Below are 25,617 nucleotides of genomic sequence, written 5' to 3' on the forward strand. Positions count from 1 at the left end.
TGTGGATGGGACAGCAGGGGCTGAGCCAGCCCTGTCCTGGATTTGGGTATTGATGACACATTGCCACGTTCCTGGGTATTTATAGGATCACGTTTAGTCACCAAATCTGGGCTACCCACAGCTGAACACCATGAACACCACTCAGTCCTTGTGGGAAGGGACTGTTAAATCATGTCCTTGTGTTTGGAGACACAAATAGAACTTCTTTTGCTCAGAATTGATTAAAGGATAATTAGAGATCAGGTTTTTTTTGTTGTTGCTGTTTTCCTTGATAATAAAAGTTTTTTGTCCTTTACAGGGCCCTAAAGGTGAAAGAGGTGAAAAGGGGGAAGCAGGTCCCTCTGGTGCTGCTGGTCCACCTGGCCCCAAAGGCCCACCAGGTGATGATGGCCCCAAAGGCAGCCCTGTAAGTACCCCCTCAGTCTTTCCTTGCCTTGCCAGCAGAGATTTCTGCATGAAAAGCTGTTCCCAGAGATATCTGTGGAAATTTAAACTCATTTCCTAGCCATGGACTTGTTCTTCTGGTGATCCATGATCTCAGCCCCATTCCTTAGGGTGGTGTTGATGAGGGAAAGACCCTGCTGGACCCTATTTCCCAGAAATACTGGAATTGTCAGTGCTTTTTGCAGGCTGTCAGGAATCTCACCCCATGCAGAGCAGCTGCAGTAGGGTCACTTTGTGTTTATGGCTTTCCAAGGTCTTCTGCACCAGAGCACAGCTTCCAAAATAGGATCAAGGAGATTTATTGGGTTTGGGAGCTGTACCTGCACACCCAGCTCCCTGCTGCTGATTCTACAGCTCTGCTGAAGCCACTGGAGCTCTGCTGATTTTACCAGGGGACAATGGTGCAGAGTTTATCTTGCAGGCTCCTCTGGTGCCTGAAATTTATGATGAGATAAGGCAAGATGGCACAAAGAAGCAGAGGAGGCAGGGGAGTTTAGTCATCCCTCCTAACAGATGGGATTTGGGATATCTGTGATGGGTTGCAGGCTGCTCCTGGAATCATGTGAAGCACCCGACAGACATTGTATGGGGAAGAATGCTGAAGTGCTTCAGTCATTAAATGCTCTGAGAGGCTCCTCCTGTGCAAAATGTCACACATTTGCAAAAGCAAAACCCTCCAATCTGCATGTTCCCAAAGCTGGGAGGACTCTGATTTCTGAAACACTGGGATGGAAGTGCCAGCATTGTCTCTGGAGCTCTGGTGGTCAGGATGCAGATCTGGACTGGCTGGGGCAGGCTGGAAACACTGCAGCTCCAAAGAGGGGTTGTGCTTGTACAAATTGGGGTTTTACTCCATAGGGTGGCTCCCCGTGTTGTCACTGGTGCTCTCCAGGTGCAACATCCCTGACTTGGGAATGTTCTTCTCTCTTTGCAGGGTCCAGTTGGTTTCCCTGGTGACCCTGGTCCTCCTGGAGAGCCTGGCCCAGCTGTAAGTGTTGGTCTCACAGAGCCTCCTCCTCCTGGGGTGGTGAAACTCAACTGTGCTGCTCATTCCCAGCAGCTCCCCTGGCATTTCCTCTGCTCAGCACCATTCACACCCTAAAGACACCTCCTTGTTCCTTTTCCCCTCCTTTTTAGGGTCAAGACGGTCCTCCTGGTGACAAAGGTGATGATGGTGAACCTGGACAGACTGTGAGTACCTGGAGAGATGAGAGCTGTTCCCCACGGTGCCCATGGCTCTGTGCCAGCTCCAGGGACACTGAGCCTCTCACTCCCACCAGAATTTCCCACAGGGAACTGCCCACTGAGGATCTCATTCCATCCATCCCTCCATGGATCCCTCCATGGATCCATCCATGCATTGATCCCTCCACCCCTCATCCATCCACACCTCATCCATCCATCCCATCCATCATCCATCCATCATCCCTCCATCCCTCCATCCATTCATCCCATCCATGTCCATCCATCCATCATCCATCCATCCATCCATCCATCCATCCATCCATCATCCCTCCATCCCTCCATCCATCTGTCCATCCATCCATCATCCATCCATCCATCCATCCATCCATCCATCCATCATCCATCCATCCATCATCCATCATCCATCCATCCATCCATCCATCCATCCATCCATCCATCATCCATCCATCCATCCATCCATCCATCCATCCATCCATCCATCATCCATCCATCCATCATCCATCCATCTGTCCATCCATCCATCATCCATCCATCATCCATCCATCCATCCATCCATCCATCCATCCATCCATCCATCCATGGGTGGGGCACTCATGGCTTGTTCTCCTCCCCTCTCTCCCTGCAGGGTTCCCCTGGGCCCACAGGAGAGCCAGGCCCCTCTGGACCCCCTGGGAAAAGGGTGAGTTGGTTTTTTTAGGAAGATTTTCCCAAAAGCACTTCCATTAACTTTTTAAAACTCACAGTGTTACTAAGCCTATAATAAATGCTGTGTAAAACATGTGATAATTAAAAAAATATGTGATAATTAAAAAAAATAAAATGATGCACCATCCACAGCCATTGGAAATTGATGGGAAGCTGCCAAGCAAATCCCATGGATTTTTTTTTAATGTTAACAGCCCAAAGAAAATCCAAGGATGAGGCACTGCTGCTCTTCCTGCCTTGCTGGCAGAACCCAGGGATTCATTTAGCAAGGAGCTAATTTAAAAAGCTTTTCAGGGATATTTGTCTCCATTTTGTCTCCTTCCCTGGGGCTGCAGCATCGTTTTGCTAATTCCAACGGACCCTTGCAGATCAGCAGCATCTAATTGTGTTTCCCATCTACTCTGGGCTTTCTTTAGGGCCCTCCTGGTCCAGCTGGTCCTGAAGGAAGGCAAGGAGAGAAAGGAGCCAAGGTGAGAGCTGAATGGAATTTCTCTTGTGCTGTGTCCTTGCTAGTCCAAGAGGATCTCCCTCTGCCAAGGCAGGGAGTTGATTTTGCTGCGTGTTACAACAAATTAGCCTGGATTTGGGGCCACTGGCCTCCAATCTGAGCTTATGTTTCAGCCCTTAACAAGCTCTGTGGAGATAATTAGGGCTTGGTAAGGTCACGGGAATGTTTTCCCTGGTTTGGAACATGCAAGTGCTATATTTGGCAATGTAATGTGTTGTAAATAATGGGGTGTGCAGAGCCCCGTGTTCTTTTCCCAGGGCAAACACAGCATTCATGGGCTGGGATTGTTTGGGTGGGAGTGCTGGGGAAATGGAGATAGGATGGGAAATTACAGATCTCCTTGTGGCAGCACAGGGGAGGGAGGATGGGTGGATGGAGGGGTGTCCTTGAACCCAGGAGAGCTCAGAGCCAAAGGGTGGTTCCTGCTGGAATTCAGGCAAGGCTGGAAACTGAAGGAGTTTGGAGAGTGCCTGAGGTGGAGGGAGCAGCAGGAAAATCAGGGAGCAGAAAGTTTCATTTCCAGTGCTTTGCATGGATCTGCATCCACTCCATGACGTCCTGGCACCCTCTCACAAAATCATCTGATGTCCCAACACAAATTCAACCCCCTGCCTCTTCATCCAGGGGGAAGCTGGTTTGGAAGGACCTCCTGGGAAGACTGGACCCATTGGTCCCCAAGGTGCTCCAGGGAAGCCTGGTCCTGATGGCCTCCGTGGGATCCCCGGTCCAGTTGTGAGTATTCCCAGCCTGAGAAAGCTCAGCTTTTTTCCTGTGTCCCACCTCTCTGGAAGGGGCCTTTTCTCAGGCTTCTGTCCGTGCTGGAATGGCTAACAGCAGATAAAACAGATTTCATGGGAAAAATGGGATGGTGAATATCATCTCCCACATGTTTCATTTGAGTCTTGGGTCTTCAGCCACTCTCCAGGAGTGATTTTCCTCAACCCACAAGGTCCCTTTTCCAGCAGAGATTTGAGCATGGAAGGAACATAAATCCTTTTGCCTTTGCCACCTGTGAAAAGCCAGGACAGTCATTCCCTGGCACAGGTGAATAATCAGAATATTCCCAGCTGGGAGCGCTGCTGTCACTGGCAATGAGGAAATTGCACTTTTTTACAGGGTGAACAAGGTCTCCCGGGATCCCCTGGCCCAGATGGTCCTCCAGGCCCAATGGTATGTCCAGAGCATCCAATCCTAGGAGTTTTTGACCTGGATGAATGAGTGTGACATGAATTCATCCCCTCTTTTTTTTTTCCCCCGTGTCCCAAAGGGCCCTCCGGGTTTGCCTGGTCTGAAAGGAGACTCTGGTCCTAAAGGGGAGAAGGTGAGAATGCACTCAGGATCCCATTGCCTGGTCCCTGGTGGGGTGTGGGGGACAAATGGCACTGCCCAGGGGTCCTGCAGCTGTCAGGGCAAGGCTGGGCAGTGTCACCAGCCTCAGTGACAGCTTCAGAGGAGAGCTGGAGCACTCTGAGTGAGCCCCAAGGAGCTGAGCTGTGGGGGAGTGTGGGAGTGCAGAGCCCTGGCCCATTTTTGGGGTGATTCTTCACCCTATAAACTTTTCTCTCATTTATATATATATATATATATAAAATATATGATATATGATATATATAAAAAAATATATATTATATATATTTATATAACCCCAGGGAATGAGTAGCTGCTCCAGTGCAGAGGTTCTTTCTATATTTGTAGCATTTTCTCCTGTAAAAATCTCCTATTTTTGGTCACTCTCCCACTTCCACATGTCAGGGATTGCTACAAACTCCTCTCACCCCACTCAGATATTTGGGGGTTGGATCTAGAAATGTCTTTGCTCTCTCCAGTCAGAAATCCTAATTAACATCTGCTGTTTTCCCCCAGGGTCACCCAGGTTTAATTGGTCTCATTGGGCCACCAGGAGAGCAGGGAGAAAAGGGTGACAGAGGCCTCCCAGGGCCCCAAGGCTCAGCAGGACCCAAGGGAGAGCAGGTAAATATTCCCTGAAACCTTCCTGGAATGTGCATTGGAGCATTGCACCCTCGAGGAGGTGCAGCATAGCAGAGATGGGCAACCCTGGCAGGAGATCCTTGGCAGTTTTTGAGGGATATTTTCTGTATTAATGTGGTTTATTCTGTGTGTGAAACATGGATTTGCTCCAAAATGACCCATTTTAGTGGGAAGCAGATTCTCAAGGGTCCTATGAAAGAGTTGAATAGACCTGGAGGGATGGTGCCATTAAATATTCATCTGAAGGGCTGATTTTTAAAAGTGTGAGCCTAAATGAGATAAGAGATTCCTTGCCCATGCTCTAAAAACCAGGTAAAGCTCCAGATTGGCCTGGAATCCCCCAAAACTGAGTGCCCACCTGTGAGCAGGGCTTGGATGTGTAATTTTAAGCTAGAATTTCAGATGAATATCATTTTCCTGTTATCTTTTAGGGTATCACAGGTCCCTCTGGACCCATTGGACCTCCAGGGCCCCCAGGATTACCGGTAGGTGACAACCAATGACTTTGGAATTCCTTGGGAGCCCTCAGGAGCCACTTTGGTGGTGCCAGGACTGCCCAGCACAGCCCTGGCTGTAGGAGGATGTTGGGCACAGTGGGGTTTTTTAGCTGAACCCTTTAAAAAGTCCTGGATAAGTTCCAGGAGTGCTGGAAGTGATGTGGGAGATGGGCACTGGGAAATCGTTCCCCCCTTGTTTCCCTCCCCTTTTCTTTTGGAATATCTACAATCCCATGGGGATTTCTTGCCCTTTTTTGCTGATTTTCATCACTTTTTTGGTGCTAGCCTGGGGTGCCCAGCTGGGTGTCCTGAGCATGGAGTGGGATCAGCCTCACATTCCAGGAATCTCCCAGCAGCTTCCCCAGTCCCCACCGGGGCAGGAGTGTGGAGCTCTGCCACAAAAGCTTTTTGTCTGTTGGCAAATAAAAGCAGCACCCACCTGAAGTGAATGAGGGAAAATGGAAATAGAAAGGGAGTAAATTTTATAAAAATTCCCTTTCTGAACTCTCTGCTTGGAAATGAGCTGACTCCTTTCTGTATTTGCCTCTCCACAGGGTCCACCTGGTCCCAAGGGTGCTAAAGGCTCATCAGTGAGTATGGACACAACTAAAGGAAGAGGCTGAGGGGTTTTTATTGAGTGTGGGACACGCTGGGCCTCCCTTCATCAGCAAAATGAATGCAATCAGCAGAGAGGGCTTAGGGAACTCTGCCTTTGCAGGCTGCCTAAGCCCAGCAGTGATAATGGGGGAAGGTTTCTGTGCCACAACTGCACTTCCCTGAAGAGCAGAGCAGCAGAGATCACAAGGAGCAATCCCAGTGCTTAGTCCTGAGGAGAAAAGCTGCTGCTGGAGAGTGGAGGGGATTAAAAATAGCCCGTGAAAAGCGGGAGGTGGGAAGTTGGAAAGTGAAGAACTCGGTGAGAAATGAGACTCTGGAGCTTCGTGGTGCACACCTGCTGTGCAGGCAGCTAAAAATTCATCTTTTGGGCAACTCCTTAGTGTCTTTTTTTTGCCATCCAGAATTCGGTGTTTTATTAATTGGAAGATTTTATTTGACTTGCAGAACTGTTGGGTTGGTTGGGAGAGTTGAAGATTTTATGCATTTTATGCATTCTGTAGGAAGCATAAGAAAAATCTGACTGTAACTCCAGGTGTTTGATCTTTTCTTTCACCTAAACACCAAAAATAACCAAAAATACCATTTTCTTGGGATGTGGGTACAGGGAGACTCCTCTTGTGTGCCTGAAAGGACAAAAATGAAATTTCTTTAGTTAAAATAATGTTTGGGATGTGATAAAAGTGCCAGGTGAATTCTCCTGAGTGACTCCTGATTTTCCCTTGTTTTTCCATCCAGGGTCCCACAGGTCCCAAGGGTGAATCAGGTCTTCCTGGGCCCCCAGGGCCTCCTGTAAGTAGAACCCATAAGGTGAAGGATGAAATGAGGTTCAGACCTCGTGGGTGCTGGAATTTGGGAAGCAAAAAAAATCTCTGGACAAAGATTCCTTTCCAATCCTAGCAATGGGTTGGAGTCTCTTGGAGACACTGGGGGAGAAAGGATGGGAAGGGAGGAATTATTGATGGGAAGAGAACAAGGAAAGGTGGGAAATGTTGAAGCCAGAGGTTTTATCAGCACCACCCATGGCTGTTTTCCACGTCCAATGTGCATTTCAGGATGTTGCTGCTTTGTCCACCTCTCATGTCCTTTTCCCAATGGAATGAGAAGTTGTATCTTATTTTTTCCCCCAAAAATCAGGGTCCTCCTGGAGAAGTCATCCAGCCCCTGCCCATCCAGGCTGCCAAGAGGACCAGGAGGAACATTGATGCCAGCCAGCTGCTGGACGATGGCAATGCTGACAACTACATGGACTATGCTGATGGCATGGAGGAGATTTTTGGCTCCCTGAACTCCTTGAAACTGGAAATTGAGCAGATGAAGCATCCCCTGGGCACTCAGCACAACCCAGCACGCACCTGCAAGGACCTGCAGCTCTGCCACCCTGATTTCCCAGATGGTGTGTCCCAGGAAAGGGGGAATTGGAGGGAATTCCAGGGGTTTTGCAGCTTCACACAGAAGGAAGGGTTGGGAGACCAGGAATTTGGGAAGTCCATGGGGGATGTGGCTGGTGGAATATGTAGAGCTTGATGGATGTCACTGGGCAGCCCTTCCAGCTGAAAATGGGGATATGGGATGGAAAACCTTCTTCAGCTGGCACCAGAGGATGACCAGCTTTCAAAAACTACTTATAAATAATAACCCATGAGAATTGTTATTTATAACTACCTATAAATAATAACCCATGAGAGGTGAAACGCCCCAGGTGAGGAGGTGGCTGAAGTGCCCTCTGAGCTGATCCTTTCCTCCCTCCTCTCCTCTCATGCAGGTGAATACTGGGTTGATCCCAACCAAGGGTGCTCCAGGGACTCTTTCAAAGTTTACTGTAATTTCACAGCTGGTGGAGAGACCTGCATCTTCCCTGATAAGAAATCTGAAGGAGTAAGTCCACACCACCTTTGCTTTCCCCTCTGTGCTGGTGGTAGATGGTTTCCTGATAGGAATATTCATAGGCAGCCAATTGAGCAGCAGCAAGGAAGGATCAAAGATCCAGAATGTTCCTTCGTTACACAACGTTACCTTCTACAATAGCATGGAATATGTTGACAAAGAGAAAATCAGATAGAAACTGTGATTTGGGCCACCTCTGATGGTTTCCCAGGCATAATAAATGCTAAAACCTTCATTTTTTGGACTTTGCTGTCCAAGGCAGGGGTGTGTGTTGGTGCATGAATTGGGAGCTCTGTTTAACTCATTCCCTCCCACAGCCCTGCATGCCCAAGCACCACTGATTCCCCTCCTCTCCTTGTGTTTCCAGGCAGGGCAGATAAATGTTTCCCTCCTGTCATTTTTCCTGCTGTTCCTTGTGGGTAAATGATCCTGAATGATTGCAAGCAGGCTCAGAGCTCTCCCTGGCACTTCTGCACAAGGTTGATGAAGTGATTTGTGTAATGATGCTCTTAGCTCAGCCATACCCATCATTTTTGTCCTGTATCCCTGCACTCTGTTTTCCAGAGCTGCCTGGGGACCAGCTGTGGCACTGGCCAAGCAGAAACACAGCAATTCAGCCTGAGGGGAGCTGTGCCAGTGTCACAGTTGTGCTCCAGCTGTGACAAAGCTGAGCTGTTCTCCTGCTGCATTTCATCCACCAGAAATGTGTGTCAGCACAGCACAAAGCACACGCCACATAAATCCTGCCTGAGTTTTTCTTGGGGCTGTTTAAAGTGGAGATGGATTTCCTCTTGCTTTGCATCACTGAGCTGTGTTTTTCCTCAAAATTTGACAGCTCAAAAAGCAGAGTCTGGCCATGATCTTGCAGGGGCCTGAGCTCCTGCTGTGCTGGTTCAGTGAGGGGCTCTGTGGAGCTGCAGAACTCCTCAAATACAAATTTCATGCTGGGATCCATAAGAAAAAACTTCTCCCACCCAGAGGATGTAAAGAGGCACCCACCCCATCCCTGGGGGAGGCTGGGTGGGTTTGTGATGAGGCACAGCAGGGTTTCAGCCGTGGCTTCTCTCAGCCCATCCCTCCCCCAGCACAAACTCTGGGATTTGCTCTGCAGGTGACATCCTGCAAAGGGCAGGGCAGTCCCCAGTCACCTGCAGCTGGGCTGCTGCTTTAGGAGACATTTCCAGCACAGATGAGGGCGCTGTGGGAGGCTGAGGGAGCAGCCACGCTCCTTCCTTGTGGCTGCTGAGCTGGGGCTGCCTTAGGGATGCTCTGGTGGCTGATTCCTTGTCCATGTCACCCCTGCGGGTACCTGGAGCTCCATCCTGCGTGTCCAGCACCTCAGGCAGGCAGAGGCTTTTCCTTCATCACATCCTTTGCCTTTCCCAGCCCCACAGCACCTGGATTTGGCACTAGAGAGGCACCAGGCTTGTCCAGCACCAGCACTGCCCTCCACATGAAGATCAATGCACCTTTTCCCATCCATGCTTCCTTTTTCCCTCTCTGGCTTTCCTTTTAATTTTCCTGCCACTGCTGGGTTTGCATCCCAAGTTCCCAGGAGGCATAGACAGCCCTCAGCAAAGGAGGCTGGTGCCAGAGCAGCACCACTCCATCTCTCTGCTTCAGAGCCACCTTCTGCTCTCATTACTGATGCATAAAGATTAAAAAAAAAAAAAAACATTTTAAATCAAGTTGGACAATTTCAATAAGACATGCAGACTCTGGAATGAAAGTAAACTTTTGAATTTTGATTGTATTTTTTTTCTTTCTCTCTCCCCTCCTTGCTGTCCACAAACTAGGCTAGAATTACTTCCTGGCCCAAGGAAAACCCAGGCTCGTGGTTCAGTGAATTCAAGCGCGGTAAACTGGTAAGATGCATCCTGGTGCTTGCTGTTTCCTTTAACCCCCTGTCATATTTTACAGAGTAAAATGGCTCGTTGGCCCAAAGAGCAGCCTGCCACATGGTATAGTCAATACAAGCGGGGGTCCTTGGTAAGTGGCTAACCCTGGCCCTGAATCAGAGCTTGGCACCTGCTTTGGTATGGCCACGCTGCTGCCCTCTGCATGCTGGACTAACCCCCCTGCCAGGCACATGGAGGTGTTTAAGGTGGAATTCTGAGAGAGAGCCCAAAGCCTCTGGGGGGGCTTTGTTCCACTCTGCCTGACTGGGGACTGGGGAGCTGAGCCTTGCCCGGGGTTAGAAGGGGACACCCTGGGGACCCTGGGGCAGCTCTGTCTGCACAGAGCCCTGCAGGAGCTCTGCATCCCTCAGTGAGTTCTGCATCCCACAGGGAGAGCTGCATCCCTCAGGGAACACTCCATCCCACAGGGAGAGCTGCATCCCACAGGGAGAGCTGCATCCCACAGGGAATTCTGCATCCCACAGGGAGAGCTGCATCCCGCAGGGAGTGCTTCATCCCACAGGGAATTCTGCATCCCACAGGGAGTGCTTCATCCCACAGGGAAAGCTGTTGCTGTCTCCTCCTCAGTCCCCATGTTGCTGTCCCCTTGTTGCTGTGCCCCAGCAGTGCAGCCTTACCCCAAGAGCTGAGAGATCCCTAAAATGCTGCTCCAGCCCCGAGCTGGGACCCAGGGGAGGAGCTGCACATCTCTGGCCTCTCCAGGACAGGTTTGCCCCATAGGGTGGATTTTGTCCCCATATGGAGATGAAGCACTCTGGAGACTCCCATGCTGACCCCAGAGCTTGGGAGAACCAAAGTCGTTTATTTAAAGGAAGATTTCCAGCCAAGCCTAGTGCAAAGGAATTTGACTGAGTCACAATTAAGGATTTTTTTTCACGGGGGAAGAGCTGTTTTGAGGTCAAAGAAGGCATAAACCAGGAAAAGCTCTGGTTTCTTATCTGGTAACAGGACATGCACAGAGGCCCAGTGCTGGGCAGGGGTGTCAGATTTGTGTCTTCAGCCCCAGAAATGTCCCCTGGCCCATCAGTTCCCGTAGAATCAGCGGGATGCACGGAAGGAGCTCAGTCAAACCAGGAGAATGTGGGAACAGGCAAATATTCCCTGCACACAGCCAGCCTGCCCAGGGCCAGGAGAGGCTCTGCTGTGTCCCACTGGGTTGTCCCTCCCCAGGGCAGGGGTTCCTGCAGTGCCCCAGCTTCCACCTTAAAGGGCAAACAACCCAAGCCCTGCGTTGTTTCCCGTGTTTGCTGCATTCCATCGCCACTAAAACACATTTTGCTCTGATCCTGCCCTCGAGGAGGACACGGCCTCTGGGGCTTCTCTGCATCACCAAATCAGGCTGCAAAGCCAAGGCTTCAGCCTCCTGGCTCCTTGGAGGGCAGCTACTCATAGCTTAATTACAGAGCACTTCATCAGTTAATGTTCCAAGTGCCTCCACTTCTCCATCTCCCCTGCTTCTCCTTTTCCCAGCTCTGTTAGAGGCTCAGTTGCCAGCCTAGAGCTTAGGGCTTATTCTTTTTCAGATAAAAACATTTCTGGTGCTACTTGGAGCTCTTTGTTCCATCCTTTTGTGTTGTCATTTTCCTGCCTTTTTTTTTTTTTTTTACCTGTCCTGCTTTTTCTATTTGGAAAAATTAAAAAAAGCCTCCAGTATGTGGAAGACCTACCTAAGCAAACCACAAAGCAGTCAAACACACAGGCCATAAAAGCTTTATTTATTTATATCTTTATTTATTTATTTTAAGATTGGCTCTGATTTTGCCTCAGTCACTATTTGGAACCATGAGATTGGTAAATTGAGGAGACATTTGCCTCAGCTGAAATTTGTGTGTGGAGTGGCAGAATCAAAAGGACTTTGAGTTCCCCTCTGGGTGTAACTCTGCTCCTGTCGCTCCATGGAGAAGGTCCTGGTGTCTTGAGGGGCTGAACCCTTGGGGAGCCCCAAAGCTGAGGGGAAGATTTCCAGTGCTCCATATAAATCCTGGGATTGCACAGCTGGCCAGATGCTGCCTTTCTTCTGGAGACACCTGAGGTGAGAGGGATGCAGTAAATATGAAATACAACCAAACCAGCTGGGTTTGATGCTCCCACACCACCATTCATCAATTCTACAGAGCCCTTGGAGCCAATTCCTTACCTTTCCTCAGGATGCAGCCAAGCTGTGTTTAGAGGGATAAGAGGCTTGCAGGTGTTTTTCTCTGTGTCTGTTACACACAACTGCCAGCAGCTCTAATGAGGCCTGCACCCATCCCATCCCATCCCATCCCATCCCATCCCATCCCATCCCATCCCATCCCATCCCTCCCAGCCACATGACACCTGCCAGCACAGAGAAAAGAGGAAAGGATTGAATTTTCCCAAAGTGAGCAAACACTGTGCACAAAGCCAGCTCCCAGTGGCTCCAGCTGGAAAGCTGGGACAGGGCTTCACCAAATCTGCACATCCTGAACAAGAAAAGACCCCTTAAAAGGCAGCCAGGCTGCAAAACAAGCACTGGTTTGATATGAAACCAAATCAGAGTCAGTCCTGCAGCTCAGTAGTGCCACACTGGGTGTGTGACAAGTCCTTGGCATTTTTTGTCCCCTTCCTTCCACGTGCTGGTGGCTTTCTGGTAGCTCCTCCTGGCATGCGTGGCTCTCTCCTGGTCAGTCACATTTAACTCTCAGGAGGACAGTGCAGCAGCATCCTGACAACCGGTTGGTATCTTTGTTTATTTGGATTGTCTCTTTTAATTCAGTGTTTTCATGTGGTTATCAATCAATCTCTTCTACTGTTTGCAGCCTGCACCACAGCTCGAGGGTTGGTGGCACCTGGAGGAAATCCACACTGGTTGGGTGCCTGGGTTTTGTTCCTGGTTGTTTCTAAAGAAATCCTCAATCCATCCAGGGCAGTGGTTTGGAGATGCCTCCTCAAGCACAGTCAGTTCATACCTGCAAAAATTCATTTTGTGAAAGTCCCACAAAGTCCTGGATCCCCCAAGTGCTGGGATTGGGTTTCAATAATTTTTTTTTTGTAGGAATAAATTCTCCTGCATGGGAGACAAAGGAGCCTGGTGGGCAGAATGGAGCAAATCCCAGTGTGCAAGACTGGGATTCACAATCTGTGTTCACAACAGGGCAGCAAATCCATTTTCCCTTTACCTGAGCTGAGCTTTTCCAACCAGGGCAGCCCCCAGCCCTCATCAGCAGGGCCAGGATTGCTGTAGATGCAGTGCCAAGATTGCTTCAAACCCCAGGAAAAACGAATGGAAAATACCCCAGAGTGTGCAGAACAAAGCACCCCCAGCAGTCAGAAATTTGTGTCAGACAGGACAGGAAAATAAAGCCCTGAACCCTCACAGAAATTCACCCTCTCTCCTCTTCAGAAGCTGGAGAAATACTCTCAAGATTGGCTTACTCCTGAGATATATCCCCAAATTCCCTCCCTCTTGCAGCCAGGGCTGAAATCCCCTTCTCTATTTCCCCCTGCCCTCCTTAGGTTTAATCTTTTTGCTCACGCCCTCACCCCATCCAGCAAGAGAAGAAAAAGCCCCTGGGTGAGCAGAGCAGCATCTGTGGTGACCCTGGTGTCCCTCAGGATCAATGTCTGTGTGGGTGACCCTGGTGTCCCTCAGGAGCATGTCATGGTGACACCGGTGTCCCTCAGGAGCAGTGTCTGTGCTGGTGACACTGGTGTCCCTCAGGAGCAGTGTCTGTGTGACACCGGTGTCCCTCAGGAGCAGTGTCTGTGGTGACATTGGTGTCCTTCAGGAGCAGTGTCTGGGCTGGTGACACTGGTGTCCTTCAGGAGCAGTGTCTGTGTGACACCAGTGTCCCTCAGGAAGCAGTGTCTGTGGTGACATTGGTGTCCTTCAGGAGCAGTGTCTGGGCTGGTGACACTGGTGTCCTTCAGGAGCAGTGTCTGTGTGATACCAGTGTCCCTCAGGAGCAGTGTCTGTGTTGGTAACCCTGGTGTCCCTCAGGAGCATGTCATGGTGACCCTGGTGTCCCTCAGAGCCCCCAGCTCAGGAGCAGTCTGTGGTGGTGACCGTGGTGTCCTTCAGGAGCAGTGTTGTGCTGGTGACACTGGTGTCCCTCAGGAGCATGTCATGGTGACACTGGTGCCCTTCAGGAGCAGTGTCTGTGTGACACCGGTGTCCCTCAGAGCCCCCAGCTCAGGAGCAGTCTGTGCTGATGACCCTGGTGTCCCTCAGGAGCAGTCTGTGGTGGTGGCCCTGGTGTCCCTCAGAGCCCCCAGCTGTGTCCCCCTGTCCCTCACTGCCCAGTGTTGTCCCTTGTCCCCCTCTCCCAGCTCTCCTACGTGGACTCGGACGGGAACCCCATCGGGGTGGTGCAGATGACCTTCCTGCGTCTGCTGAGCGCCTCAGCCCGCCAGAACATCACCTACAACTGCTACCAGTCGGTGGCCTGGCACGATGCCACCACCAACAGCTACGACAAGGCCATCCGCTTCCTGGGCTCCAACGACGAGGAGATGTCCTACGACAACAACCCCTACATCCGGCCTGCCCTCGACGGCTGCGCGGTACGTGGGGGCTCCTGGCCTTGGGGACACCTTGGGGATGCCTTGGGGACACCTCTGTGCCCTCCCCTGCTTGAACAGCACTGTCTTCCCCAGAGCAGATCACCCCCAAATTTCTGGTGCTTCAGGGTTGTCCTTGACATGGGAGACATCAACATGCTCTTGCCCAAGTTGGAAATAAATGATTTGATGGGAATCCGTGATCCTGCTGGAAGCTGCAGCACCTCCAGGGGTCAAATCAATCTGATTAATCCAATTTATCTGCCTAAAAATGCTGCTTGCTTTTTTAAAAGCCTCCCTGTGCTTTTGCTCTCACCCAATTCCTTACACGGGGAGAGGCGAGCGATGGCGCCCAGTTGGGTTGGAAATGTGCAGGGTTTGATAAAGATCTTTGTAACTGCCTTTAGGAATTCTGAAAATTGGGGCTGGGAATTTACAGGGTTTGATAAGGAGCTTTTCTTTCAGAAATTCTGAAAATTTGGGTTGGGAATTTGCAGGGTTTTATAAAGGTCTTTGTAACTGCTTTCAGGAATTCTGAAAATTGGGGTTGGAAATTTACAGGGTTTGATAAGGAGCTTTTCTTTCAGAAATTCTGAAAATTGGGGTTGGAAATGTGCAGGGTTTGATAAAGGTCTTTGTAACTTCTTTCAGGAATTCTGAAAATTGGGGTTGGAAATTTACAGGGTTTGATAAGGAGCTTTTCTTTCAGAAATTCTGAAAATTGGGGTTGGAAATGTGCAGGGTTTGATAAAGGTCTTTGTAACTTCTTTCAGGAATTCTGAAAATTGGGGTTGGAAATTTACAGGGTTTGATAAGGAGCTTTTCTTTAAGAAATTCTTAAAATTTGGGTTGGGAATTTGCAGGGTTTGATAGGGATCTTTGTAACTGCTTTCAGAAATTCTGGGAGGCAAAGCAGGATGGATTTGGTTGGAATTTTTGTTTTTGCAGGCCCAGGAGGGCTCTGGGCTGTGCTGCTCATGGGGTGCCCAAGCACAGCCACAGTTTCCAAAGGTGCCTCACGTCCTCCCTTTTCTTTAACTCCTCTTGGATGCTTGATTTGGGTTTAAACTCTGAAAATTCTGCCCTCAGGAGATAAAAATTTGGCAAAGCAGGTGTTGCATGCATTTATTTTGAGCCCCAGCTTGCTGGTGTAAAAACATGAATAATTCCCACCCTCTGGAACTGCAGCACTTGGAGCCCACGGGACAGAAAGATTGAGATGTTTGACAGAAAAAGCTCCTCATGTAATTTGAGATTGAGACGCTTCTGCTCTGGCACAAACAGATTTTTCTTACTGATGGAGCAATGAGGAAAATCAGATTAGAACTTTTAGCACATTCCTGGAGAGGGAAAGGGCATCCAGCCCCCTTCTGGAAACACTCAGGAGAAGTTTATCCTCAAGTTTTTCGTGTCTCCTGCTGACATAACGTCCTTGGGAAAAGGGCCTTCTCCTCCCTTCCCCTCTGAATCTCAGGCTTGCTGGAGGAGCACATGCTGCACATTTTAAAGGGGATGAGCCTCCTGAAAGCCTCCACCTTTTGGGCAGATAAATTGAATTAATCTGCTACCCTGGCAGATCGTGCTGCCCAAAGCACAGGCAGGATATTTGAGATTTATCTATTTACTTAAAAGGAGTTTGGGGTTTACAATTGATTCTCTACATTAAAGATGATTTTAGTCTGACTCTTAGACCCATAAAAAGGCTGTTAGGAATTTAGAGAACTCCACCAGGAGTTTAGAGGTGCTTTTATGTCTTTTTTGGGAGCGAGTGCTACAACCCATCCAATTGCTGGGCTCAGCTGTGCTGGGTTAATGGTTGCACTCAGTCCTAAAGGTCTTTTCCACCCTAAATGATTCCAGGATTGAGCCCTCCCCTGTGGAGATGAGGCTGGGCTGTCCCACACGGGGTTGCCACAGAGGTCCTGCTGTGGTGGGGAGGCTGCTGAAGCCAGGGCTGATGTTCTTCCCATAATCTGAATATGTTTTTCCTGAACTTCCAGCCCTTTCTCATAGCTGTGCTCCAGCCAATTCTCTGGAGCCACACAAATCACAGGGAAAGGTAGAGCCCAAAGCTGCTCCATAAATTCTCTTGTTTGTGCAGCTTTGTATGCCCTCGGGGGGTACTTCTGCTCCTCTAATAATTATTTATATTTTGGAAACAACTCCATGGCCACCAGGCATGATAAAAAGACAGCAGCACCTTGTGCATTCCACCCAACTTTAAATGTGATCTTTTCAGTAATGTATTCAAATTAAATTGCTACCATTTGCCCAACAAGCCAGGTGTGTCCTGGGGGAGGGAAAACAACCTTTCCACAGCCCAAACTTTTCCAGGCTCCCATTCCAGCCTGGAAATGTGCTGGAGCAGAGTTAGAGTGTCGTGATCTGCTTCTGCTCCAAGGTCTGGGCACCTCCCAAGGGGTTTTTCAGCACATGTATTAAACGTGCAAGTAAATTTATTTGGGTGGCGGTGACTCCGATTTGGGTCCAGAAATTCCCAGCAAAAAATCAACCCCACATTCCCAGCAGAGTGGTGATTATTCAGTTGTGCTGATGTTGGCTTGGAGGCATCCTCAGAGCTCCTCTTTCCCTCATTCCAGGCAAGGAAGGGCTACCAGAAAACCATCCTGGAGATCAACACGCCCAAAGTGGAGCAGGTCCCCATAGTCGACATCATGTTCAATGACTTCGGAGAAGCGGCACAGAAATTTGGATTCGAGGTGGGACCAGCTTGCTTCCTGGGCTAAAAGAGCCACCTGAACCTAGTCTCCAAATGAGCAACCTCGTAACCTCATTGCGCCATTTAATTAAAAACAAAAAAAGAGAAAAAAGAAAAAAAAACGGAGAAAAAAAAAGAATTCCTCGTCACGTGCACGGTCTGAAACTGGACAGCGATGGGTTATTATTTTTTTTTCCCCTCCTCTCCCCCTATTTTGTTGTGTCCCTGGTTTTGCCCCAGCCCCTCTGAGCCCCCCTCAGCCATTCCCAGGATGGATATGGAATCTCATGACCGACAGCCACACACGGAGACCTGGCCCTGTCCCTGCTGCCACCGAGCTGAGCCCACCTCCAGCAAACTCCTCCTGCTTCCTCCTCCTCTTCTCACCAGAAAGCGTTTGTTTGTTCCTAAGGGAAAAAAAAAAAAGAAATATGGAAAAAACTTGAAATTCCTCGTGTCCAGCTCGATGTTGAAGTCCTGGCAGTCCTGGATCTGAAGCTCCTCAGAGGGGTTTTGTTGCCTTCCACGAGGTTTGGATCAGCTCCAGCATGGCCAATTCCAGAATTTTCCATGTTTCCTCCGCTGAGTTTGCCTCATTCCACGTTTTCCAAAGTGCTGACTCTCAAGGTCACACTGGGCATCTCTTTGCCTTGTCTTAAAGGTGCTTCTATTTTTGTATGTTTGTGAGTAAATATTTGTATCGTATTTTATTTGAAATGTTGGAATGTTTCCGCCTTCAAACCATGCAAGTGACCTTGTCTGTATTAAAGCCACCCGGTCCCAGCCAAGCTTCCAGCTGGGAATGAAGACAGCAGCTCCTGTCCCCACTTCTGCCTCTTCCCAGCCCCAAACTGGGATCTGGAGCCTTGGAATTTCCCCCAGGATCAGGTGCAAACCAGCCCCCTGAGCCACAGATGCCTTTTGGAATGATTCCTTTCAAAATGAGGAAATTAAAGCTACTTTTTTAACAAAATTCCCTACAAATCCCCTAATCTAAAAGCAGGATCTGCATTGAGTCTCTGCCTTTTCATCCACTTGCTTAACACCCATATTTTAAATGAATTCTTTTTTTTCTTTCAGCATTTCTTTAAAATGATAAGAATTAAACCTGAATCCATTCCCAGTGGCAGATCCCAGTGGCAGGGGAAATCCATTTGTCCTCTCTGAATATCAAGAATAAAAACAAGAAAAAAAAAAAAAAAAAAAAAGAAGAAGAAGAAAAAAGGTGCTTTTTATAGTTATTTTTACATATCTCTGTGGTGCTATCTGATAACTTTAACACAACACTGGGGATACCCTGCCACTGGCCAATCTCCCACTTGGCTTTTTAGGCACTTTCAGGCAGATTTTGGCTGCTGATAAATGCATGGCACCTTCTTATCTCTTCTGTCCAAATCCTGCTCCTCTCCTTCCTTAGATGGGCCCGTGTAGGAAAAAGCATTTAAATGTCCTTACCATTTTTTTTTTATTATTCTTATTTTTTGGTTTTCCCAAGGATATCCACGTCTTTTCCCGGTTGGAAGCAGAGCAGATTGTCCTCAGTGGCTGAACGTTTGTGGTGCTAATTTATGTAGATGTTGGGTGTCCTGAAGCCGTGGGGGTGCTGCCCGCCCAGCAATCCGGGGAATTTGCAATTTTCCTGCTCTTCCCACTTTTTTTTTTTTAATTCCTTCCACGGCTCACAACGTGCTGACACCCTCTTCTTTTCCCATTTATTTTCCCTCCTTGCCCGTTTTCCTTCTTCAGGTCTCTCAGCTGGAAAAAGAACTGTTGCAAGGTGGGGTTTTTATAAATTATTATTATTATTATTTTTATTATTATTATTATTATTATCCTTCGGCCCGGAGCGTTCAGCTCAAGGGGGATTTTTCACCACCAAGGAAAAGACATCACATTTACTGTGAAAAAAGCCTATATATGATGTCTTTTCCCCCCTCCTACCCAAACTGGGAGCAGCAGCATCCGAGGGAGGGAGGCAGAGCCGTGCTGGACGGAGCGGCCGTGCCCGAGGTGCTTTTTGGGGCCTGGAGGAGCCGTGTCCATCCCTCTCCCTTCTTCTCCTGTGCTCTCTCTCCCACTTTAGGGAATTGAAAAAAAAAAAAAACAAACCCAAAAGGTGCTACCCTAAAAACTGCAGACTCCGGGCAGCAGAGCAGTGAAGAGGAATTTAGGATAATAAATAAGGAATTCAGCTTCTCAGTCACCTTGGCAACAGCGGGAAGGGCAGGAAAGGTTGCACATCCCAGCAAAGCCATATCCTGATATTTCTGATATTTTGATATTTGTCCACACCTGTGTGTCTGCCCAGGTCATGGGATTCTGTTCTCAATTTTCTCATCAAGGGAGCTTTTTTTTTTTTTTTTTTTTCCTTTTGATTTCTCTGCTTGAAGAAGAAGAAGAAAAAAGAAAAGAAAAAAGAATAAAAAATTTCCTCTGTTGAATTCCACAGTGTTGTAATTGTACTGAGCTCCCAACTGTTCCAATCCCCCCCAGACCACTTAGCTACGGTATATTGCAATAAAATTACTACTTGTATTTGCAGACCTTCTTTTTGTGTAATTTTATTTCCCTCCTCCCCTTAATATATATTGATTTGAACAAATGTTGATAAGAAAAATAAAACCTATGGAAAAAAAACCCCAACTTTTAGTACATAAGGCCCTTTTTAAAATATAGTGTCAAATGCCGTATTGTACATTTCTTCAAAGTCCAATAAACATGTCATAAAATTTAAGTGTAATGCCCATAAGAGCTATTTTTAAATATTTTAAACCTGTGTAATAAAGGAATAAATGTAATAGATTTTTTTTTTCAATAAATCAAGTTTACTGTTTCCACCTAAACCCCCGTGATGTTGAATCTCTTCTTGGAGTTGATTGCAGTGGGATCTGCCCCGTGGAGCCTGGAAAGTTCATCAGAGCTGCAGTGGAAGTGCTTAAAGGTAAACAAATACTGTAAAATACAACCCAAACCCACCATGGGGAGGGATTCCAGGCCTGGAATCTTTTCTTTGTTGTTTGGGTTTTTTTTTTTCCTTCTCAGTGAGACGTTCCAGTGCAAAAATGCAACCTGGTTTTGCTTGGATGTGGAGGAGAAGATTGTGTGGCCACCAGCTCTTCACCTTCACAGCAGCAGAAGCTTCACCAGAGGCGTTTTTCTCTTGTTGATCTTCTCATACCAAGACAAATTCAGGGAAAAAAAAAACATTCCAGCTTCTTGGTGAGCTCCTCAACCCCCAATTTCCCATTCTTGGCCCCAGGGCTCTGCTGTGGGGAGGGAAACACCACGGGGGACACTTTGCTCATCCTCTCCTCCTCCTCCTCTCCTGCAGGTTTCACTCCAGGATCCTCTGGAATTCGCTGTGGGAGACTCCACCAGTGGCTGTCACTGGATCTGAGTCACTCTGGCCCTCAGGGGCTTCTTCAAACAAGCCCTGCTTGGTGCTGCAGCTCCAGGAGGTGCTGGACCTTCAGGAGGTGACACCTGGAGCTCTGCAGGTGGGTCAGGGGCCACCAGCCCAGCTCTGCAGTGATCAAGCCAAGCTCTGTGTCCCAAAAGCTTCTGCCCTTCATTCTTTGGCTGCAGAAGGTCTTTGATGGTCTTCATTCTTTGCTGAAAGAAAAGAGAAGGAGCCAAAGTCACAGATTGGGGTGGGTCGGAAGGGAAGTTGAAGATCAGCCAGTTCCATGGGCAGGGACACCTTCCACAGCCCAGGGTGCTCCAAATCCCATCCTGAAATGGTTTAATCTTTAGTTATTTAATGTGTCATTAACTTCTAGGAGTAGTTTTGGGAAATCTTGGGGTGTTTCGGCCAAATCTTCATCCAGATAGACCCCAGAAATGCAGAGGTACCAGAGCTGCAGGAAAAAATGAGGGCAAAATAACTTTATTTGCTTAAACCCAGCTGGTAACACTTCACTTGGACCTGGATCAGCTTCAAGGTGACCCCAGGCCCTTCTCAGCAGTTGTGATTTGCACTCAATCACTGCTGCTTGCAGCAAACACCTCGGTGCTGAGGGAAGCTTTGATCTGCTATTAGGGAAAACCAGAGATCTGAGGAGGGATCTGACTGTTTCTGGCACTGCCAGACACAGGAGCCCTGGCAGATCTTCCACCTCTTTTCACAGAACAAAGTCCATGGTTTAGTGCTGCAGCTCCAAAGCTGTAACTCCAGCAGCTGAAACACTGGGGGGAATTTTTAGAAGAGCCACAGAAACAGCAGCAGATTATTGAGACAGAGCGTGAGCACCCAAACCTGCTCGGTTAAGGGGTGAGGACGGGGCTGCTCATCCCAAATTCCAGCAGCAGGGATCCTCCAGGGGCAGGACCAGGAGCACAAACCTCAGGAAGCAGCAAAGGGAGGATGCAAAGCACCAAGCTCAGCACCCAGCCCAGGGAATGGGAATTATCCAAGGGCAGCTGATCCCACTGGGGTTTCCACAGCTTTTAAAGCAGCCAAGGGGAGGCTGCAGGGCTTGGGGCTGCTGCTCTGCCTTGCCCTGCTTGTGGGGTGTGAAAAACGCCAATCACTGGTTTTTAAAATCTTAAAAGTTTAATAGTAGTAAAATGGTTATAAAAATAGTAATGCAATTAGAGTAATAATAATTTGGACAATTTGGATTAGGACAACGTGAGACAATAGAAACAAAGAGTTATGGGCAGTCCGGGTACCTTTTCTGGGCAGCACAAGCCTGAAAAAGGACCCACGTTAACAGAGGATTAACCCTTAAAAACAACAGCCTGTTGCATATTCATACACCTCATCCATGATGCATAAATTCCATTCAAACACAGGATTCTGTCTGGGCAGTGTCAACTTCTTCCTCTGAATCCTAACAGCATCTTTGAGGCATGAAGAAGCTCCTTTCTCCTGATAATGGAGCAATAAATTCTCTTTCTCTGAAAGATTCAGGTGTCCTGTGGCCGCCATCTCACTGCCAGTCCTTTCTTTAAAAAAAGTATCCTACATAGCACAGTTTCTATTTTAACATTTTTTATAACCTAAAACTGTATTTAACACAGTACTTAAGAGTATTAATACAGCATTACTTTCTAACACAACACATATAATATTCATTAGAGTATTTGCAAAAATCCAATCATAAAATACACATTTTTCACATGGGGTTTTATTCTAAGTGCCCTGGGCTGGGATTTCTGCCCTGGGCTGGGATTTCTGCCCTGCTGTGTGAGCACAGCAGGTGAAGCCTGCAGAGTTTTCCCCTCAGTGTTGGTTCAGCAGTGGCCTGAGCTGGCCCAGGCAGGAGGATGTGTCCATGTGCTTCCCACACTGCTGCCAGGGGTAAAACAGGAGCTGCTGTGAGCTTTGCTGTCTGCCTGGGACATGGGAACTGTTCTTTGCTTTGGTTTTCAGCCCTGCTCTGGAGGAAGAGGCCCAGCCCCTCATGCTGCTCTGTGACCAGTCACTCCCTGCTTTTTACCTTGGATTCCCTTGCCTTGCTTCAGTTGGACTCCATCACCTTAAGGTCTTTTCCAGCCTGAAGAATTTTGTGATCTAACAGGTGAAGCACTGGCTGTCCCCAAAGAAGCCCATCCTCCCTGATTTGTAGGAGTGGGACAGAGAACAGAGCCCAGAGGCTCCCACCAAACACAGCTCCCCCAGCCCTGCTTCAAGCTGCACCAGCACAAACCAGCACATCCCAGTTCCTCCTGGGAGCTGGGAAAGGGAACCAGGATCACAACCCTGCCCTGTCCCCCTCCCTGTGCCCCTCGGGGTCACATTGGGACCGCAGCTTCTGCTCTCCACAAGCTGTCACAGCTCTGGTTGGGATGCTCCTGCTGCTGCCTCCTCTCCAAGGGATGTTCCTCCCCCATCTCCTTAAACCCTGCGTTTGCAACAGACTGGTAAAAATAAAGATGGCCAAAAACGGAGCGTTGGCACTGATTAAATTTAGAGACCAGATCCTGGGCATCCCCTCCCTGTCTAGGTGAGTTTTGGCAAACAAGAAGAGAAGCTGTGAATGGGTGTTTCATACAAAGGATTGAGCAGCCTGAGTGCCACCAGAGCTCTCCTGGAGAGACAGAAACAGCAGGACCAAGTGGGAGGCTGGGATGAGGAGGGGAGAGGATTGTGCATGAATTAGCATGGAGAAAATATGCAAATTGTTGGGTAGAGTGAGGCTCTCATGGCATTCAAAGGAGCTGGAGCTATTCTTGTCCTTCAGCTGCTTTTTGTCCTGCATCTCCTCCCAGCCAGGCTGGATTTGACTTGGGTTTGTTTTTATTAATGTCTCAAGCAAAGAGCAGAATTGATCTGACCCACAGCTCTGGGAAAAAGAAAAAAAAAACCACAAAACCCCCTCTCATATCTTCCTGTGACAAAAAACAAGCGAGCTGGAGGTGCTTCTGGCAGTTCAGCACCACCTGTAAATTAATCTACAGAGTGCCCAGAAAAGCTGAAGCAGTGCAAGTCAAATGTGTCCCCTATCCTCACACCTTGCCCAGGATCTGTGCCTCTGCAAATTACCTGCCCTGGCTTTCCAGCCAGACAATTCCCATTTTTTCAAATATATTTTTTTAACAGGACTTCTCAGTGCTCTGTGTGTCACTTGGCACCACGAGCCTTGTGTCCCTTTGCCATGAGCAGGTGGGAAGCAAAGATTTATCATAATTATCCAATAATTATATTATCCCTGCATAATCTGGATTTTCCTTCATTTTTATTTTCTTCTCTTGTGCTTTTCCTTTGAGGCCAAGCTGGGCTGATGTTCCCAACATCTGTCAGGGGCTGTTTAGGCAGGGCTGCTCCCCTGCCATTGTGCAGTGACCCCAAACCAGCCCTGGAAATAATTCATCCTTCTTAATCCATCCTTCCCTCAGCACTTCCAGCTCTGGGGAATCCAATCCCTTTTCCCATTAGGGGATCTTCTGTGGAAATGCTGGATTTGGGGCTCTTGCACTGAAAACCAATTTTGCTTTTCATCTGAGAGCAGGAGGAGTTTAGTGAGCTGTACTTTTATAAATGGCACCTATTGCCACCTCATTTATTCCTCGTAACTTCTCCACCTGCAGATTTTCCCCATCCTGGGGCGTCGTGGCAGCAAAGTGATTTTCTCCAGGGTCACAACAGCAGCAACAAAACCCAATCCGCGCTCCTATTAACAGCATTCCTCCAAGAGCCCCGAGCAAAAACAAACACCCCAAAGAAACCAAGCACACCAAACCCTGCAGGAAGCAGCTGTTCCCCTCCTGCAGAGGGGAGCCAGCGCCGCTTGTTCCTTCGGAGATGCGCAACGAGGGGAGCTGCGAAGCGCTGAAATTACAGCTTGTAAGCGCTGGCTGTCACAGGCTGGCTGTCACCCCTGCAACTGCTGCTGCTCAGCCTGGCAGCCCTGGGACTCCGTGTTCTCATCCTGCCCAATTGTTAATATGTTAATTGGACAGTGAGATGTTGTTCTTTGTGGAAAATTTCCCGCGCCGCGCTCGGATTATTCCATTCCCCCCTGCCCTTCCGCCGCTTCTCCGCTCGCAGATTTTTTTGTTTTCTCAGCCTGGGCAGAGCAGAACCTGAGGGATCTTTTTGCCCCGTGCCTGGAAGTGCCCAAGGCCAGGTTGGATGGGGTTTGGAGCAGGCTGGGATAGTCAAGGTGTCCCTGCCCTGTCCCTGGATGAGCTCTGAGGTCCCTCCAACCCAACCCATCCCGGGATTCTCTGATTCCCTGAGCATTCCAAGGTGCCAAGGCAGTCCCCAGTCAGGAGAGCATCAGGAATAACTCATCAGCATCCTGCTGGTGCTGATAATTTGGGAATATCCCACAGCCTGAAGGTGGATGGGCATTGCCGTGGTTGTGTCATTTCCTGGGGATCCAGAGTGAAAAATGCCCTGACTGTGCCTTTTTAACTTTAAAATGTCACCAGGAGGTGCCAAAGGTGGTCCAACACATCCCAGGTGTGGTGATGAGAAGATCTCTTCAGGACTGAGGCACAAATTCACACCCAAAGCTCTCCTGGGGGCTCCCAGATGGAAATTTGGGCTGGGAAGTGCCTCCCTTCAGCCCCCATCTCCCCCAGAGCTGAAGGCTGGACCCCACCTGCTCCTCACCACCACCAGCACGATGCTGGATTTCAGGAGGGAGCAGCAGCCACTAAAAAAAAAAACCAAATTGTCCCTTTTTAGGATGTTCCCTTCAAGCAGGTGGATCTGAGACCCTGTTGAAGCAGAAATCAAAAAACTGCCAGACTCAAAACATTAATTAAGATACACAACAGGGAGAGAGGGGGAGAAGAAGGAGGGGGGGCATCCATTCAGGAATGATCTGCTCCACGAGGCAGCTTCCACACACATCCATCATTTTTGGGAGGGGGAAAAAGCAAGAAATTAAATCCAGCCCCAGAGGAAGTTTGTCCACCACCATGGATTTAATTTCCCAACTTGCATCAGGCAAAGATTAACCTTGCTGAAGGGCACCAGTGGAGCAGGGAGGAATGTACAAATTAATCCCTGCTATGAGTTTCTCCAGGAGGAAACACTGAGCAGGATTAAATATTTATTGTATATAAATACCTTCTTTCCCACCTCCCCCATTTCCTCTCCTGATCTGTATCTCAGGCTCCTTCCAGTTTGCCCAGCAAGAGTGCAAGGGTTTG

General features: G+C 48.6%; 1 protein-coding gene across 2 annotated transcripts in view; it reads left to right on the top strand.

The window, feature by feature from the left end:
* The window catches only part of COL5A1 (collagen type V alpha 1 chain), a 136,826-nt gene extending 116,973 nt beyond the window's left edge, over positions 1 to 19,853 (top strand). Inside the window, exons 50-66 of one of the 2 annotated variants that reach the window (XM_071453943.1) lie at positions 299 to 406; positions 1,379 to 1,432; positions 1,582 to 1,635; positions 2,276 to 2,329; positions 2,772 to 2,825; positions 3,488 to 3,595; positions 3,980 to 4,033; positions 4,131 to 4,184; positions 4,727 to 4,834; positions 5,284 to 5,337; positions 5,904 to 5,939; positions 6,703 to 6,756; positions 7,102 to 7,360; positions 7,730 to 7,842; positions 9,772 to 9,840; positions 14,061 to 14,294; positions 16,892 to 19,853. In XM_071453943.1, coding sequence (XP_071310044.1) covers positions 299 to 406; positions 1,379 to 1,432; positions 1,582 to 1,635; positions 2,276 to 2,329; positions 2,772 to 2,825; positions 3,488 to 3,595; positions 3,980 to 4,033; positions 4,131 to 4,184; positions 4,727 to 4,834; positions 5,284 to 5,337; positions 5,904 to 5,939; positions 6,703 to 6,756; positions 7,102 to 7,360; positions 7,730 to 7,842; positions 9,772 to 9,840; positions 14,061 to 14,294; positions 16,892 to 17,038 — 1,614 coding nt within the window. In that variant the 3' untranslated portion in view covers positions 17,039 to 19,853. Of the gene's footprint in view, positions 1 to 298; positions 407 to 1,378; positions 1,433 to 1,581; positions 1,636 to 2,275; positions 2,330 to 2,771; positions 2,826 to 3,487; positions 3,596 to 3,979; positions 4,034 to 4,130; positions 4,185 to 4,726; positions 4,835 to 5,283; positions 5,338 to 5,903; positions 5,940 to 6,702; positions 6,757 to 7,101; positions 7,361 to 7,729; positions 7,843 to 9,647; positions 9,717 to 9,771; positions 9,841 to 14,060; positions 14,295 to 16,891 lie in introns of both variants that reach the window. The other variant, XM_071453942.1, reaches the window with a different exon arrangement.
* The last annotated feature ends 5,764 nt before the right edge of the window (positions 19,854 to 25,617 follow it).

The sequence above is a fragment of the Agelaius tricolor genome, unplaced genomic scaffold (assembly GCF_023055355.1).
Source record: "Agelaius tricolor isolate 1412-34295 unplaced genomic scaffold, bAgeTri1.0.p SCAF_38, whole genome shotgun sequence".
Taxonomy (NCBI): Eukaryota; Metazoa; Chordata; class Aves; order Passeriformes; family Icteridae; genus Agelaius; species Agelaius tricolor.